Source organism: Rhincodon typus, chromosome 13 (genome assembly GCF_021869965.1).
Source record: "Rhincodon typus isolate 14 chromosome 13, sRhiTyp1.1, whole genome shotgun sequence".
Taxonomy (NCBI): Eukaryota; Metazoa; Chordata; class Chondrichthyes; order Orectolobiformes; family Rhincodontidae; genus Rhincodon; species Rhincodon typus.
The window spans coordinates 65,549,567-65,565,574 of NC_063344.1; the positions used below are offsets into that span (position 1 = coordinate 65,549,567).

The following is a 16,008-nucleotide window of genomic DNA, read 5'->3' on the forward strand; positions in this document are numbered from 1 at the left end:
TCAATGGATGGGACCCTAGCTTGTGTGATGGACTGGGCTCTGTTCATAACTCTTTGTAATTTCCTGTCATCTTGGGCAGAGCAGTTGCTGTACCAAGTGATGCATTCGGAAGAAAGCTTTCCACGGTACATCTATAAAATTGCTAAGAGTCATTGTGAACATGCCAGATTTCCTTAGTCTTCTGAAGAAATAGAGGCATTGGTGTGCTGTCTTGATGATGGACCAAATGGTCTCTTTCTGCACCGTAACATTTTTGCGATTCTGCAGTTTCCCAGGAGGGAATGTTTATTTCTTTCATATGTGCATTTCTTCAATCTCTCCAGGAGCAGACTGATTTACCACTAGATGAGGCAAGACTGAATGCAAGCCATTGCTTTATTTCACATAATGTGTTCATACAGAGTAACAACGGATCAGATTCATTTATTACCATCAACATAGTTTATTTTAAATTGAAAAATGCACTACTCCATTTAGTCAGTCATCTTGATTGACTTTGAGCTTATTTTGCTACTATCTCCACACGTCCTCTGACATAATACAGGAGCCACCCCTTTCCCAAGCTTTAACACCTCCTCCTGTATTTTTTTGGCATTTTAGTCAGCTTGATACCTCTCCCCTCAGCGTGGAAATCACAAGGCCAACCTGGCAATGAGCTTAGCTAAATTTAGAATATCTGCAACAATGAATATGGATGATTACTGAAATTTCGAATCCTCTTTTCTTGCCTTCAGCACATGGAGATCATTTACACCTGTAGTTTCTATGATCGTGTAACTTCAGTCGTTCAGAGTGGTTTAGCTCAACGGTAGAAACTTTAGCATTTTATTCTGATGTTCCCCCTTTGGTGAAATGTAACAAATTATTCTGTGAGAGTGCTTGATAAGATGGTCCAGAAGGTAGAATAAATGTTTTAAAAAGAAAACTATCTTGTCCCACAACTTTTCTGGCAGTGCAAAGAGTCCATGTAAATTCTGGCCTAGGGTAGCTTAATGTTGGCATTTTCCGCAAAATTATTTAGCTCCTTGCACTGATATTACTCACTATGAAAAAAAAAAGGAAGGTGCCCCACAAGCCAACCAAAAAAACCCCAAGAATTAACACGGGGAACAGAGTAAACTGGAAATCACTTCTAATTATAGCTGTAGTTGTCCATTTCTACAGATGGTGATGATGAAGGGCTCCACCTTCCAGCCTCCCCATAAAAATCATCCTTTTTGCTTGAAGAACGACCTGAGAGAGAGAGATACAGACATACAGAGATTACATCAACAAATACAACAAGTTTAGAATAAGGTATGGCTTTTTCTTGACTTTTTGAACCTCAATGCTCCAGTATCTAAATCTTCCACCACAGCCTACTCAGCCATTGTCTTTGCCCTCCCATTGAAACCCCAGTTTTCAACACCCTAACTTTTCCATTAAAGTTAACTTTTCTAGTACTCTAACACTTCTGTCTAAGTCTAGCCTCTCTTATCAAAACGTATTTGTTGGTACCCTACCTCTCTTGTTAAAGCCTATACTTCTCAATTCTAAATCGTCCCTTAATTTCCCATGTCAGTACGACTTCTGTTTTCCTCTGTCACCTGAATTCTGTCATCAAAGCGTTATTCCTCTAGTGTCCCAAATTTTTCATTGAAGCTTATATCTCTTTAGCTCTTCTACCAACACTTCTTCTTCCAGTAAGCCAACTCTTCCATCAAGCTTACCCCCGCTAGTATCCTAAATCTCTCACTGAAGTCTACCCCTCCAGTTACCTTTCCCACAAAGCCCATACCCTGGGATTGAATTCCGCAATTCACATTTTGAATGATAAACACACGCACTCTAGCAATTGCCTGCCCCTTGTGCTTCTTTCCAACCTACTTTTAGATTACACTTTCCAGTACCTGTTTCAAATGTTGTTTTACTTAAATAATGCACAACATGATAGCTTTGTGAGCCATTTAATGTACATCTTTGTATTAGCTAATAACACGGCTAAGCATTGTTTACATTGGTTCTCAAATGTGGGCACCGCTGGGGAGCGGGCATTTGTTTACCCATTACTAGTTGCCCAAAAGGCGGGTTTCTGGGTATTTCTCCAATCTGCCAATGATGTTAGTGAGGTGGAAGCTACTCTAGTGGACGTTTGTGGTATCAGTGGCAGGAAACCATTTACCATTTCATTTTATACTAAACAGAACCATTCCGTGACAAGATTTTTAAATGGCAAAAGTCAGTCAGATGTTCCTTACAACGAACAATCAATGGTTTTGAAAGGAAATTGGATGAGCACTTGAAGGATCCTTCTTGGGTCCCAACCCGAAACGTCAACTTTCCTGCTCCTCTGATGCTGCCTGGCCTGCAGTGTTCCTCCAGCTCCACACTGTGTTATCACAGACTTGATAGACTGGATGGTCTTCTCTCTGTCCTAATGCATTTGTGACTGGATACAGGCTGACAGATTAGGCTATTCTAGCACTCGCTCTCAGGAACGTTTCCAAGGTAAATTGTTCATGTTGTTTCTGGCAGCCTTTCATTAATGATTGAGAAGGCTGCCTCACTCTGCGACCTCATCGAAGCACTTCATTAAAATAGATCTACCCACAACGGGAGATGAAAGGGAACTCTGTCTGTCAAGTGGAATGATAATCTGATTGGAACAGGTTTACCCCTCAGCCACATGGGGAGACAGAAAGAAAAAGAAATGCACCTCACGCATTCAATTAGTAGAACTTGAAGAACAATTTCGGCTGTTGGGAGTTTAAAGAGGCAGGCAAATTGACAATATTGAAGTTAACATTTGATTATAGACTGGCAGTGTAGCAACTGGCCTGAGGCATTGCAAACAATCTAATACAGTGGATGCCTGCAACTGACCTGCTGTATTAGACTTCTCCATGTCAAGCACGCCTGCCGTGCTTAACTCTGACAGTCGGCATTAACAGATGGGAAATGTTTAGAGTTTTGTGTGGTTTGTGGCTATATATTTAAAGGTATGTCTATATTTTTAAGATGTGTCTCCTTTAAAGCAGTAATCATTTAAGTGAATGAACAGGGTCTGATGGAAAATATGGAGGTCATTGGAATATGTACATACAGGTAGAGACAATTTAGACAACGTGGACTTTATCTCATTACATAACGAGTAATGCTGAACTCTTGAATGGGCTTGGAAGTACACAGCCATTCCTTTATGGATATTATGGCACGGTGGTAGTGACCCTAGGAGCCAAGGAGGTCCAGGTTCAACTCTTACATACACTAGAAGTGGGAATGGCTGAGCAGTTTGACTGAGAATGTATATTGCCATTCCTTCTGTGTTGCTGAGTCTACTGGAACTCCCTCCCTCATGGCTTGCAGCACATTGTGACGATGGTGTGTTTTGTCCTGGTTTCTCTGAGAGACAGTTTGGGGGATGGGTACCAAGCAGTCTAAGAGAAGATAAACAACTTGTGAGGCTTGGGTTCTTATTTTAAAATTGAAACAATAGAAGCAGCCTGAGTGGGTGTGGTCAAGTTCTCACAGATCAAAGATTTGTAGTTTTAGCTTTCAGCAATTGCTATTGTGGGTTTGAGAAGTGGAAGCTATTTCTCCCTGTCTCAATTACAGTCAAAACTTGGGGGCTGTGTTCCAAGGCTGCTGGATTGCATTTTAGACACAATCTGAATCTGCCTTTTACCAATGTTACTATATTGGAATAGTTAATTAGTAACAGTTACTGCATCTATTATTCTGTTAAGTTTTCCAATCGAGTTAAGTTAATCTAAGTTATTTCTTTCATTGTATTTTAGCTGTAGTGTTTGAATAAACTGTGTTTTACTCAACCTTGAGTAGTTGGCCAGTTGAATTGCATTTTGAACACACAACCTTACATTTGCCTTTAAAATAAATAAAAACGTTAGGGTATAGCTACCTTCTTAAAATGTTTTGATGGGGTCTGGTCTGGTCCATGATGACATAGACAGCAATAGTTCAAGAAGGCACTTCAATACCACCTTATCAAGGATATCTATGGATGGGCACAAAATGCAAGCAATAATGCATGCCTTGAATGAATTAAAAAATTACCTTTCGTTAAGTAGCATTCGTCCTTGTGGAATTCGTTCCACGCTGTCACCTTACAGGCCTTGCTGCAGTAGTATACCTCCTTACACCGGCTACATGTGATCAACCGAACACCCACTGATCGCCCACAGCCATAACAGAACTTGAACTTGAATAGATGCCTCCTGTTAAAACGGGTGGGACACCAGACATATGGTTAGTCAAGGTTCACTCCGCAAATGGGTCCTACCATTCAGGCCGGGTCTCTCTTCCAAGGCAGGACTTGTGCCTATTTTCCTGGGGTAATGGCCCGTCAACAAATGCCTGTGTATGTTGCCCCCATCCCCCTCCCCCCGCCCCCCCCCCCCCCCCCCCACCCCCCACCTGGTCAGGATCAGTGAGACAAGCACTGTGACTATCAGGAAAAGCAAGAGGTAGCAGTCAAAGATCAAAGGAGTGACATGTGACGTCCTAGACCAGGGACAGGGAAGGGAATGTGTGAAAAGGAAGGACAAAGATCATTGGAATACCCTCTTCCCCTTCAAAAGCAGACTTTTACCAGCTACTTTGTGATATACTACATGAGGGTTGGGGGCAATGTACAAAATATAAAGAAACAGCGGATGGATCCACCTCCAAGAGCCCCCAAAACACCTGACGAGGTTCAATCATGGGGTCACTCCATCAGAGCAAGGCCACTGCCCTTCTCCCACTCCGCTCCCTAGTGCATGAGAGGACCCAGGGTCAGTGAGGAGCTGTTCCTCCAATCAGAAATCCCACCTCTCTCACAGTCCCCCAATCACAGGCTGTTTCTCACCTGCATTTGCCATTGGTTCCAGAGATGAGGGGATTTGTCTTATGAAGAGAGATTGAGCAGTTTAGGCCTGTGCTGTCTGGTGTTTAGAAGAATGAAATGAGATCTAATCGAGGTATGTAAGACACTAAAAGGAGTTGACACAGTAAATATAGAAAGGATGTATCCTCTTATGGGGCAATCTTGCATGACAAGCCGTAGTTTTAGGATAAGGGGTAGCAGATTTAAAACAGACAAGGAGGAATTACTTCTCTCAAACGGTAGTAAATCTAGGGAGTTCAGTATCCTGCAGTGTGGTGGATACTGGGACATTTAGTAAATATAAGCAGATTTTTAATTAGTAATGGGTTGAAGGGTTATGGAAAGCGGCAGGGAAGTGGAGTTGAGGTTGGGATGAGATCAGTCACGATTGCATTAAACAGGCTCGAGGGGCTGAATGCCTACTCCTGCTCCTAGATCTTATGTATGTTCTTACGGACAGGTTCACCATCAGTAGTGACCATGGGAGACCAACTGGGCTGTGATTTTACATGAAGGTATGTGACTGAGTGTGTGTCTTGCTGGGGCTACTCTCGGCCAGATTCAGGTGAAGTCGTCTCTTGCGTTAGTTGGGGGGCAGGGGGTGGTTAGTTGGGAAGGGTCGAAGGAGGAGGCTGCTGGGGTGAGAAAGAAGGGGAGCTACAAGTGAGGGGAAAGAAGACTGCAAAGAAGGGGCAGAGGAGGCCAAAAGGGAGAGAGATGGACACTGCAAGTGGGAAGAGAGAAGATAGAGGCTGTGAAAGAGAATGGTTCCAGGGATAACAAAGGAATACTCGCGCAATTTAAGTCAGAAAACATAAAATCAATGAGGTAATGAAGTCTTGAAAGTGAACATGGAATCTGTAGCTTAAGTCTGCATAATTTCAGAAGTTATCAATTAGGATGAAATGAACTTCTGTTGTTAATAATAGACTCTGTGTCAATTGTTAAATTTTGAATCTGAGTTTGAGATTTGAGACTCAATAAATAGGATGGTAACTGCCTGGGTTAATATGTTCCAGCTTCATGCATATGCAATGGCGATGACCTGACTAATCGGCAGAAGCTATGTTAAGGGTAATGGCTTTTTTTGTGTAGATGTGCATGTCAATTGTTATAGGGAAGAAATAACTTCTTTGTCAGCCTCTGCTATTTTCTCGTGACAATTTAAATACTGTGGTATCTAAGAAATTAATGGCTCCCGTATGCATTCTGGCTTTAAGTTCAGTGGAGGATTGATAATTGAAGACATTGATAAATCCTTCTGATGCTGTTTCTTTGTGACAATAAATACCGCAACACAGCACTGAAGGTGCTGTTGCCATGTGATAAACCAGTTAGTGAGAATGAGAAAGTAGATCCCGGAAATCAAACAGTGCTCCAGAAAATCTTAAGAAGCACCTTCAAGAAATAAAATTATTTTGACTCTTGGTTGGGTTGTTTTTAAGTATGAGGCCAAAAGATTGCTCTGCTTCTCCATCCCATCACCATCGCATCCTTGGTTCAAATGTGGCCAGCCCCGCTCCAGTCATGTGCTTTAGAAGGGGAAAGGTCAGGTTTTAAATAGCTCACTGATATATAAACAGATAACTGAACCTTTGTGGGTGTTCCCCTCCTGCAAAGAACTTGTCAGTCTCACTGCTCGAAGAGTTACTATGATGCCTCGCCCAAGTTCCCACCGTTGTGTGTAAAATCAATCTGTGTATAATGTGGGCCGTCAAAGCCAATCCTGATTCTGTTCCTATCCACTCTCAGAGGCATGGTCATTATGCTTGGGTGGCAAAGACGGATTGGGTGATTTCCCTTGCTCCCCTGTCTTAGCTTAAAGTCCGTTTTAGCATCCGCACTGCCACTCTGAATCCTCTCATTCAAAAGGGACTAGAGATCAAACCGCAAATGCCATCTCGATGTGTGCGGCCTAATTTCTCACGGGACCATTCCAACTCACACCCTCTGCTCATTTTGAGAGACGCCACAGCAATTTAGGCCAGTGGCTCCCTGATAACTGGGAGTGGGCTCAGCAAGGGCTTATAATTGCCCTCGTTTTGAGAGTCTCTGCAACCAAACCAGACCAATGGGATCCTGCCATCCGATTGGAATTCTGGGTTGGAGTCTGGAAATGGCCGTTGGGAGAGGAGTGGGGAGCCGGTGTTGGTGGTGATGGGGTAGGGGAGGATGGTGGTGAGGTAATATGATGGCAGGTGGTGGTGACGGTGGGGGTTGGGATTACTATTCACAGTTAAAAAGGCATCCATCCCATTAAAGACAGCAAGCAGGGCAGGAAGGTGAAATCAGAGGGACCACAGCGATATCGTGCCAGGTCCTTCTAAGAGCCGGTGATGCTGCTGAGGCAGGTGGATAACTGCGAGGCAGCCTCTAAATGGAAGCACTGTCCCGCAGGTTTGTGAAAAGTTCATACCAGTTAGGCCATCGATGCAGATGGGCAGCCATACCACAGCATGGTTGGTGCTCTCAGCTCCAGCCATCAGATCCTTGGGGTTTGGCAGTCACAGAGAGAAGCTGCCAGTGGAGACTGGAACCACCACTGAGAAGCTACCTCTGGTTCAACTCTGGATCCTGCGTCCAGCCTCACTCAATGGTGCATTCTGATGGTAGTTAAGATCCCAGTCATGTTGGCATCTTTCTCCCAATTAACCCAACATAGAGAGGAATTATCAGGAAAATAGTCTGGGATTCACTCAGTGCAAGGAATTTGCAGCTCTCTAGGGATTCTACACACAATACCTTCATTCTGGGATGTACCTTGCCCAGTCAACATCTGATCCCGGTAAAAGCTGCAATAGTTAAATAGTAAAATCCTGTCTGCTGTGATTCTGAAGCAGCAGCAAAACTGTACAGCAGATTCTGGAGTGAGAACTCGCTTTATGTAGAATTCACAGATATTAGATTTCATTGTTATTGAAGCTAAACACTGCACACTTGGCAGGAAAGGGGAATCTGCCCCTTAACAGCTGTGAACAGCTAAAACACACTACATCAATGTTTTTTTTCCACTGTTTCACACAACCTTAGATTGAGCCAGCTCCATTTTGCTCCAAAACCACTTTCATTAATGGAGCTTAAGAGTTCAAACTGTCACAACCAATAATGGAAAGTATATCAATATTCAAGCCCTGCTACTTTGGCAGTGTGGTGGCTCAGTGGTTAACATTGCTATCTCACAGTGCCAGGGACCTGGGTTCAATTCCAGCCTGAGAGGCTATTGTCTGTGTGGAGTTTGCATATTCTCCCTGTGTCTGTGTGGGTTTACACAGGGTACTCTGGTTTCTTCCCACAATCCAAAGATGTGCAGGTTAGGTGGATTGGCCATACTGTAGTGTCCAGGGATGTCCCCAGATTTCCTGTCTGATGAGCTCAGTGTTTTGTTTTAAACAGGAAACACTGACTTGAAGGTACTGTGTGTAGAATCTCTACACATCTGCGAATTCCTTACTTAGCAAGAACTACTATGTATTACAAATGAATCAATTGTAACCGCAGACAAACAAAACTAGGAATTAACAACATAACTCAACTGGCTAAAACTCTAACCCCCTTCTTAAATACTCCATGCACCAACAGACAGACAAACATGGCTTTTATGAATGGAAGGAAAAGTCCTGGGGAATCACAGTTCAATAGCACCGTTCCACTGTTCTGCATTTCAATGCTGCACTTTGGAGCGCATAACCATCTTTCAACATATTGCAGCTGCCAGGACACAGGGGTAGGTATCCACCTCATAGTTTCGATATGATGTATCAAAAGGCTCCTTGCTTGCTCTCTAAGTGCTCACTCACCTACCTGGGCGCTCCCAGCAATTCTGCCTTTTTGCAGTTTGCTCCTCACTCAGAGATTAAAGACTTACAGTGCTTCCCTGTTGCCTCGATGTTTACAACAGAGATACAGTTTACAAAGGGAGATACAGTTGTTGTGGTCATCTGTCAATGGGTAGTACATCTTACAGTGTGGTAGTGTGTTATGATAATATCACACCACATGACAGAAGCTTAGGGGTCAAACACCCTGCACGTACAGCAAGCAAATAACATCTCAAAGTTCACAGGGGAGCAGCGCCCAGTCAGGACAAGCCTTCAGTAAGGGTGCCCTAGCACAGTAAGGCAATGGCAGTAGGTGCTATTAGCCCAGGAGGGTTAGACAAGGACAGTAGGTCATTTGTGGTGGTCAAGGTCAGGGGTTGGGTATCACCACAGTCTGGGGAGTATGTATCTTTACAGTCCAGTGGAGGCAGCATTGTCAGCTCTGTGGGTGCTCACTCCCATTCCATGGGAAGCCAGTTATGGAACTGTCAGTCAGGGGGGCTGTTATTGGTTGGAACTGTCAATCTAGGTCAGCCCATGGGCTTTCCTGGGGTTCCTTCTTCCAAATTTCGAGGGGGTGTTGCCAGGGGCTGGTGCTGCAGGAGGGAAGTTGGAGAACTCAGCTGTAGAGGTTAGAGACAGCATGCCAGGATGCAGAGCTGATAATAATTGTGATGGGGATGGAAACTCAACATTTTTAGTGGGGGTGACAATAGAGTGTGGGAGGGAAGGCAGTAATGTGGGTGGCAGGCAGGGGTCAGTGCCAGTCAGCACCGTCCTGGCTTTGATGTGGGGACAGTGCACTATTTTGTCTGGCACGATACAGCTCGCACTCAGGAGTACGGCAGGTGCGTGAGCAGTTAAATAAACAGAATAAAAATCAGAAATTGCTGGAGAAACTCAGCAGGTCCAGCAGCATCTGTGGTGTGAAAAACAGTTTACATTTCGAGTCCAATATGATCCTCCTTCAGAACTGAAAGGGGCTGGAAAATGGTGGCTTTTGGACTATTGATGGAGAGGGGAGTTGGGGGGTGGGGGAGCGAGGAGCACGTGGAACAAATGGTGAGGGTGTCCAGAGAAAAAGTCAAAAAGAATGCTAATGGTAGTAAAGGAGTGATAGAGATGTAAAATAAGTCTCAATGGTTGGTTTGGAAAGGAGAAAGTGGGTCCACACTCTGCGCACAGCATAGTCAACAAGACATGACCAGAGTGGTGGTGGTGGGGGTGGGGATGAATATGGAGGACAGAGGTCATGCCCGACAAGAGGCTGTAAGTTCTGAGGAAGTGTCACTGGACCTGAAACATTAACTCTGATTGTTTTCTTCACAGATGCTGCCAGACCTGCTGAGCTTTCCTTTTGTTTTTATTCCTAGAGGCTGTAAAGTGCTTAAGTTTAAGATGAGGCATTATTCTTCCAGCTTGGGCTGAGATTTGTTTGAATACTTTAGCAGGCCCAGGCCAGAGATGTTATTATGCGAGCGAGATGGTAAGTTGAAATGGCAAGCAACTGAAAGGTTAGGGTCACTCTTACAGACAGAGGTGAGGTGTTCTGCAAGGTGATCAAGCAGTCTGCGCTTGGGCTTTCATCAATGTAAAGGAGACGGTATTGTGAGCAGCAAATACAGTCAGGCCTGTGTGTATATCCAGCACTAACTGAGTGTTCTGGACCCAGCTTTCCATGACAGTTGTCCACAGAGGCAGCCAAAACCCATAAGCCAGACACAGCATTGGTGAGGTCCTCCAATCTTTTGGTCAATTGACCCAGTGCCCCTGACAAACCTCTCCACTGCTCCTGCCTCTGTCTGTACGTTTGTATGAAGTTGTGAATTGCTGATACTATGGGCTCCTCTCTAGCCTGGGGTTGAGCAGGTGCCTTATCCCTGACAATTCTCTGAGTGACAGCTTCCTGGGGCTTTTCTCCCTCGAGCTTCTGTGGCACTGTTGGGGCTTCCCCGTGGGCTGTGGAAACAGCACCAAGCTGGGCGGCAACATCAGACCAGGCTGGCAAGGTCTGGTGGAGCGTGGGCTCTTCCGCTGGTCCTGAGGGTAGCCCTCCTCTGCACCAGCTGATTCACCAGGAGTACCAGTCTGCAAACTAAGGTGCCAGGGCAGGGTGTACAGGGCAGCTCCAGGTTGACGGCATCTCACCTGCTTTGTTTTAAATATGTTGCTAGGAATCACATGAAGTCCCAGCATAGGAAATGCTTCCACGTCTGACAATCGGCAAGATTTGCAAAAAGGAAGACGTTCTGATATGCTGCTAGTATACTATTAAGGAGTGCATCTTAAACTGTGTCAATTGTTATCTCCCTGAGGCATGGTGACCCTCAGGTTAAACCACCACCAGTTGTCTCTCTCTCTCTTTCTCTCTCATGAGAGAGCAGCCCTATGTCCTGTGGGACTATTTTTTAAATTCATTCATGAGACAAGGCTTTGCTGGCTAGGCCAGCATTTCTTGCCCATCCCTAATGACCCAGAATTAAGAGTCAACCACATTGCTGTGGGTCTGAAATCACATGTCGGCCAGACCAGGTAAGGATGACAGATTTCCTTCTCTGAAGGACATCAGTGAGCCAGATGGGTTTTTTTTTTGGACAATTGACTATTGTTTCACGGTCATCAGCCGATTCTTAATTCCAGATTTTTTTATTGAATTCAAATTCTACCATTTGCCGTGGCGGGATTTGAACCTGGGTCCTCAGAACGTTAACTGAGTTTCTGGATTAATACAGCAAGTCTGGCAGCATCTGTGGAGGAGAAAACTGGGTTAACGTTTCGGGTCCGGTGACCCTTCCTTAGACCTGCTGAGCTTTTCCAGCAACTTTGTTTTTGTTCCTGATTTACAGCATCCGCAGTTCTTTTGGTTTTTTTTCTGGATTAATAGTCTAGCGATAATACCACTAGACGAGCTCACCTTTGCCTCAGCAGGATATGATGTATTAATCCCCATGATTTATTGGACAGTGTGGAGCGTCTCTGTAAATAGTCTTGTCTTCATATAAGGAACATGCATTATTATTTCACCAATCCTCATGTATGATTGGCTCATTTACGTCCAAAGGAATGGCCTATCAAAAATTAGTATATTTCCAAGTGTGCTGTAGATGTGTGTGTGTGAAAGATTAGCATAAAACAGTAATTAATGCAAAGTAATTCAGTAATTGATTGCAAACAGTGTGAGGAAGTCGAAGAAAATGTAACAGTAACACTGTGGATAAAGCCAAACATTTCACACCCTGGTCATACAGAGAAGACTGATGGAGAGAGGCATCGCTAATTGAGACCAAATAGATGAATGAGGGGAAGAAAGTCAAAATATTTTCCGCTTAGATTTTGATTTTGATTTGATTTGATTCATCATTGTCACATGTACCTAAGTACAGTGAAAAGTCTTGTTTTACATGCAGTACAGGCAGATCATACCATTCAAAGATCACAGGGTGATAGAACAGAGCAAGGAATACAATGCTATGGTTGCAAAGAAGGTGCTCAAAAGCAAGATCAACATTAGATTTGAAATTTGAGAGGTTCATTCAGATGTCTAATAACAGCTGGAAAGAAGCTGTTCTTGAACCTGTTCGTATGTGTGTTTAACCTTTTGTATCTTCTGCCGGTTGGAAGAGATTATAACCGGGGTGGGAAGTGTCTTTGACGATGTTGGCTGCTTTTCTGAGGCAGTGAGACGTATAGATGGAGTCAATGGATGGAAGGTTGGCTTGTGTGATGGACTGGGCTGTGTTCACAACTCTTTGTAGTTCCTTACAGTCCTGGGCACAGCAGCTGTGATGCATCCAGATAGGAGGCTTTCTATGGCGCATCAGTAAAAGTTAGTAACAGATGGGAATGGACAGAAGAGTATTGGAATAGAAGATTCATGCATGTTACAAGCTTTAGATCCGAAAGAGCTGAAGACAACAAGAAGATTACAGTTAGGGCTATTAGCAATAAGGTGGGAGTTTTCAAGAAATGACAATGCATTTACAGAGGTTATCCACAAAGATAATATTGTCTTGGCAAGTTGATTTGCTGATTGACATCTCATCAGTTGACCATGTGGCCTCAGAGTATATATCAGCTTTGTGTTTGAGATTAATATTTGTTTTGAGTAAAATCATTGTTTTTGTGTAAGTTTACCCTTGAACAAGTCATCCCAATTTGATGCGAACAACTTATATCTCATTCCTCTAAAGTCAGCCTCAGTTAAGTCGAATAAATTAGTTTGTGTGTGTGGTATATAAGGTTCAGTGCTCAGCTAATGTCCCAGAATAAAAACCTACCATGGAACATAGAGAACAAGTCAACCTCTATTTCCCAATCACTCATCCTAGACAGGTTCAGTAAGGCAGAGTGGATTACTGATGAAATAAGGAGGTGAGGATCTGTTGCTGCCGCTTGCTTCCCAACCAGTATCAGATAACCAGTAGCCAATGTGGTCCTAATGAGATAAGGCATCAGATCTTACATGAGGTCTATGAAAACTCTCCCAAGATCCATCAATTGCCTTTGGGTGTTCCTAAGCTTGGCGTTTGACAGCTTGCGCCTAAACATTCCGAACATCAGTAAGTGGGGTTGGACCTTGCGAGAAATGAGTTCCCATTGCCTATTCCACAGGCAGAGATGCTACCTGAGGAGACTTCTCAGCAACACTGTACAACTAGGGCGAGGGGTTTCTGGACTCTGAGTATTCAGAGGTGAGGAGTGTGTGGATAGATGCACAGAGCAAAAAACAGGACCCTGGGTTGACAAGAATCAATGGAAGCATCAAGAGTGGTGACTTCAGACGGCAAGTGGGCGAATTTGTTTAACAGGAAATCCTGGGAGTTGCTGAGACCATTCAGAGAAAGCTGATTTCTGAGATGAAGGCATCAGTCTGACAGCAAAGGCCATCTGTGTGTCTCTCTCTGCTCTGTGTGTGTGTTTGTGTGTGTGTGTGTGTGTGTGTTTGTGTGTGTGTGTGTGTGTGTTTGTGTGGGTCTCTCTCCATGTTCCTCTCTGCTCTCTCCATGTCCCTCTCTGCTCTCTCCCAGTCCCTCTCTGCTCTCTCTCTCTGCATCCCTCTCTGCTCACATTCTGACTCCCTCTATGATCTCTCTCTTTCTGCCCCTCTCTGGTCTCTCACTATATCCCTCTCTGCTGCCTCACTCTGTGTCCCTCTCCGCTCTCTTTGTGTCCGTATCCACTCTCTCTCTGTGTTGCTCTCTGCTCCCCTGCTATGTCCCTTTCTGCTCTCACTGTGTCTCTGTCTGTGCATCATTCTCTGCGCTCTCATTGTGTCGCTCTCTGCTCACTCTATGTGTTGCTTTCTGTAGTTTTAGTGTGTCACGCTGTCTCGCTTTCTGTTCGTTTTGTGTGCCTTTCTCTGTGTGACACTCTCTGAACTTTCAGTGTCGCTTTCTTTTCTCTTTGTGTGCCAGTCCCTGCTCACTGAGTGAGTCTCCCACAGCACTCTCTGTCTGCCTGCCCGGTATTGTATTTATAGTGTGTTTCACTCCGGCTGCTCTGTCCTATTCATCTGGAGGGAGTGGAATTCAGGTCTGAGCACACCTGAAGCTACTGCTTCCAGAAACCTTGGGCTGTTTGGAAAGTTGGCTGCTGCAGCCTTCACAACTACCACCTCACACATCTTACCTGGGAGCTGTATCTTGGACTTTGCTCCTCTTTTCAGAGGTTGCTGATGTTGGCAGATTCCCCTCAGCGCCCTGAGCATTTCGCTCAAAGATGGCCTTTGCTGTCATACTGATGTCGGCGAAAGACAGGGCCTCTGATTCACTCAGTGATTGCAAAGTTGCACTGGAATCTCGACCTGCAAAGGCACAAATGTTTTCCGGAAAGGATTAGGCATTCATGCCGATCCCAAATGCTGAGATAAGAGTATTTTAAAACTGGAACGTTCTCCACAGTATAAACCATCAGGGACCAGACTCTTGTATTTTCATTTAACAACACAGTGACTCGATGGTTAGCACTGCTGCTTCACAGCACCAGAGAACCAGGTTTGATTCCACCCTCGGGCGATTGTCTGTGTGGAGTTTGCATGTTCTCCCTGCGTCTGCGTGGGTTTCCTCTGGGTGCTCCAGTTTCCTCCCACAGTCAAAAGATGTGCAGGTCAGGGTGGATAGGCCGCGCTAAATTGCCCACAGTGTCCAGGGATGTGCAGGCTTGGTAGATCAGCCATGGGGAAATGCAGAATTACAGGGATAGGGTAGGGGGATGGGTCTGGATGGGATGCTCTTTGGAGGGTTAGTGTGGACTCAATGGGCTGAATGGTCTGCTTCCACACTGAAGGAATTCTACGATTCTAACTCTCAATGAATGCTCAAATCTATTCATCTAGATTACAGCACACATTACCTTCATTGACATCCCCCCCCCCATATTCTTCAACATCTCCCTCTCTCTCTCACAACCTTTCCTTTCTGATCTGATCAGAATGTTTATGGTGTGCGTTGCACTAGACTTTCCACTCTTGGACCATTTAAGCTATTCCCTTACTCCATTGCAAAATTTCCTCCGGTTACAATTAATCACTGAATCCCTACGGTGCAGAAAGAGACCATTCAGCCCATTGAGTTTTCACTGACCCTCCGAAATGTATCCCAACCCAGATCCAGCCCGTGTAAGCCTGCATTTACTGTCTTCCTCAAGGCCTCCAAGCTGAGACGACCTTCCTGCCCTTCTGTTTGCTCTTCCTGTTGCAATCTGCTGGCTTTAAAAACGTAGGCCCCAGCCTCCTAACCATTGGTGCTCTAGTTTAACTAGAAAGCCAGTAGGTGCGCAAAGATTTTGGAACTAATTTTCACTCAGTCTTCAATTTGTTTCCAAGCGCAAAAAATGACATGATAGGAAAGATGTGAATACATTGGAGAGAGTGCAGATGCGATTTGCTTCAGCTTTGAGGATCGATAGAAGAAGTTGGAGAGGGGATTTGATAAAGGTTTTCAAAATCGTGAGCAGGCTGGATAGATTAGAGACAGTGAAGGTTGTTTCTGCTTATAAAAGATAAAAGAGCAAGAGATCATACCTTTAAAGTGTCATGCTGATGAGGCAAGTGCAGAGTTGCTTAAAAGTGGAGTCATGGCCAGACAGGGTAGTGAAGGAGGCGTTTGGTATGTTTGCCTTTCTTGGTCAGTGCATTGAGTACAGGAGTTGGTTGGTCACTTTGCAGCCATACAGGATGTTGGTGACGCCACTTTTGGAATACTGCATTTAGGTTGTGTCTCCCTGTTATAGGAAAGATGGCTTTAAACTTGAAAGGGTTCAAAAAAGATTTGCATGGATGTTGTCAGGATTGGAGGGTTTGAGTTATAGGGAGAGGATGAATAGGCT

The 16,008-nt window shown here is 44.6% G+C and overlaps 1 protein-coding gene across 1 annotated transcript in view; it reads right to left on the bottom strand.

Annotated features, from left to right (window-relative positions):
* Window positions 1-439: 439 nt before the first annotated feature.
* ankmy1 (ankyrin repeat and MYND domain containing 1) overlaps window positions 440-16,008 on the bottom strand; it is a 90,247-nt gene continuing 74,678 nt past the window's right edge. The window contains exons 14-16 of the mRNA XM_048604613.1: window positions 14,311-14,485; window positions 4,054-4,214; window positions 440-1,233 (exon numbers count right to left, since the gene is read on the bottom strand). Coding sequence (XP_048460570.1) covers window positions 1,133-1,233; window positions 4,054-4,214; window positions 14,311-14,485 — 437 coding nt within the window. The 3' untranslated portion in view covers window positions 440-1,132. The remainder of the gene's footprint in view (window positions 1,234-4,053; window positions 4,215-14,310; window positions 14,486-16,008) is intronic.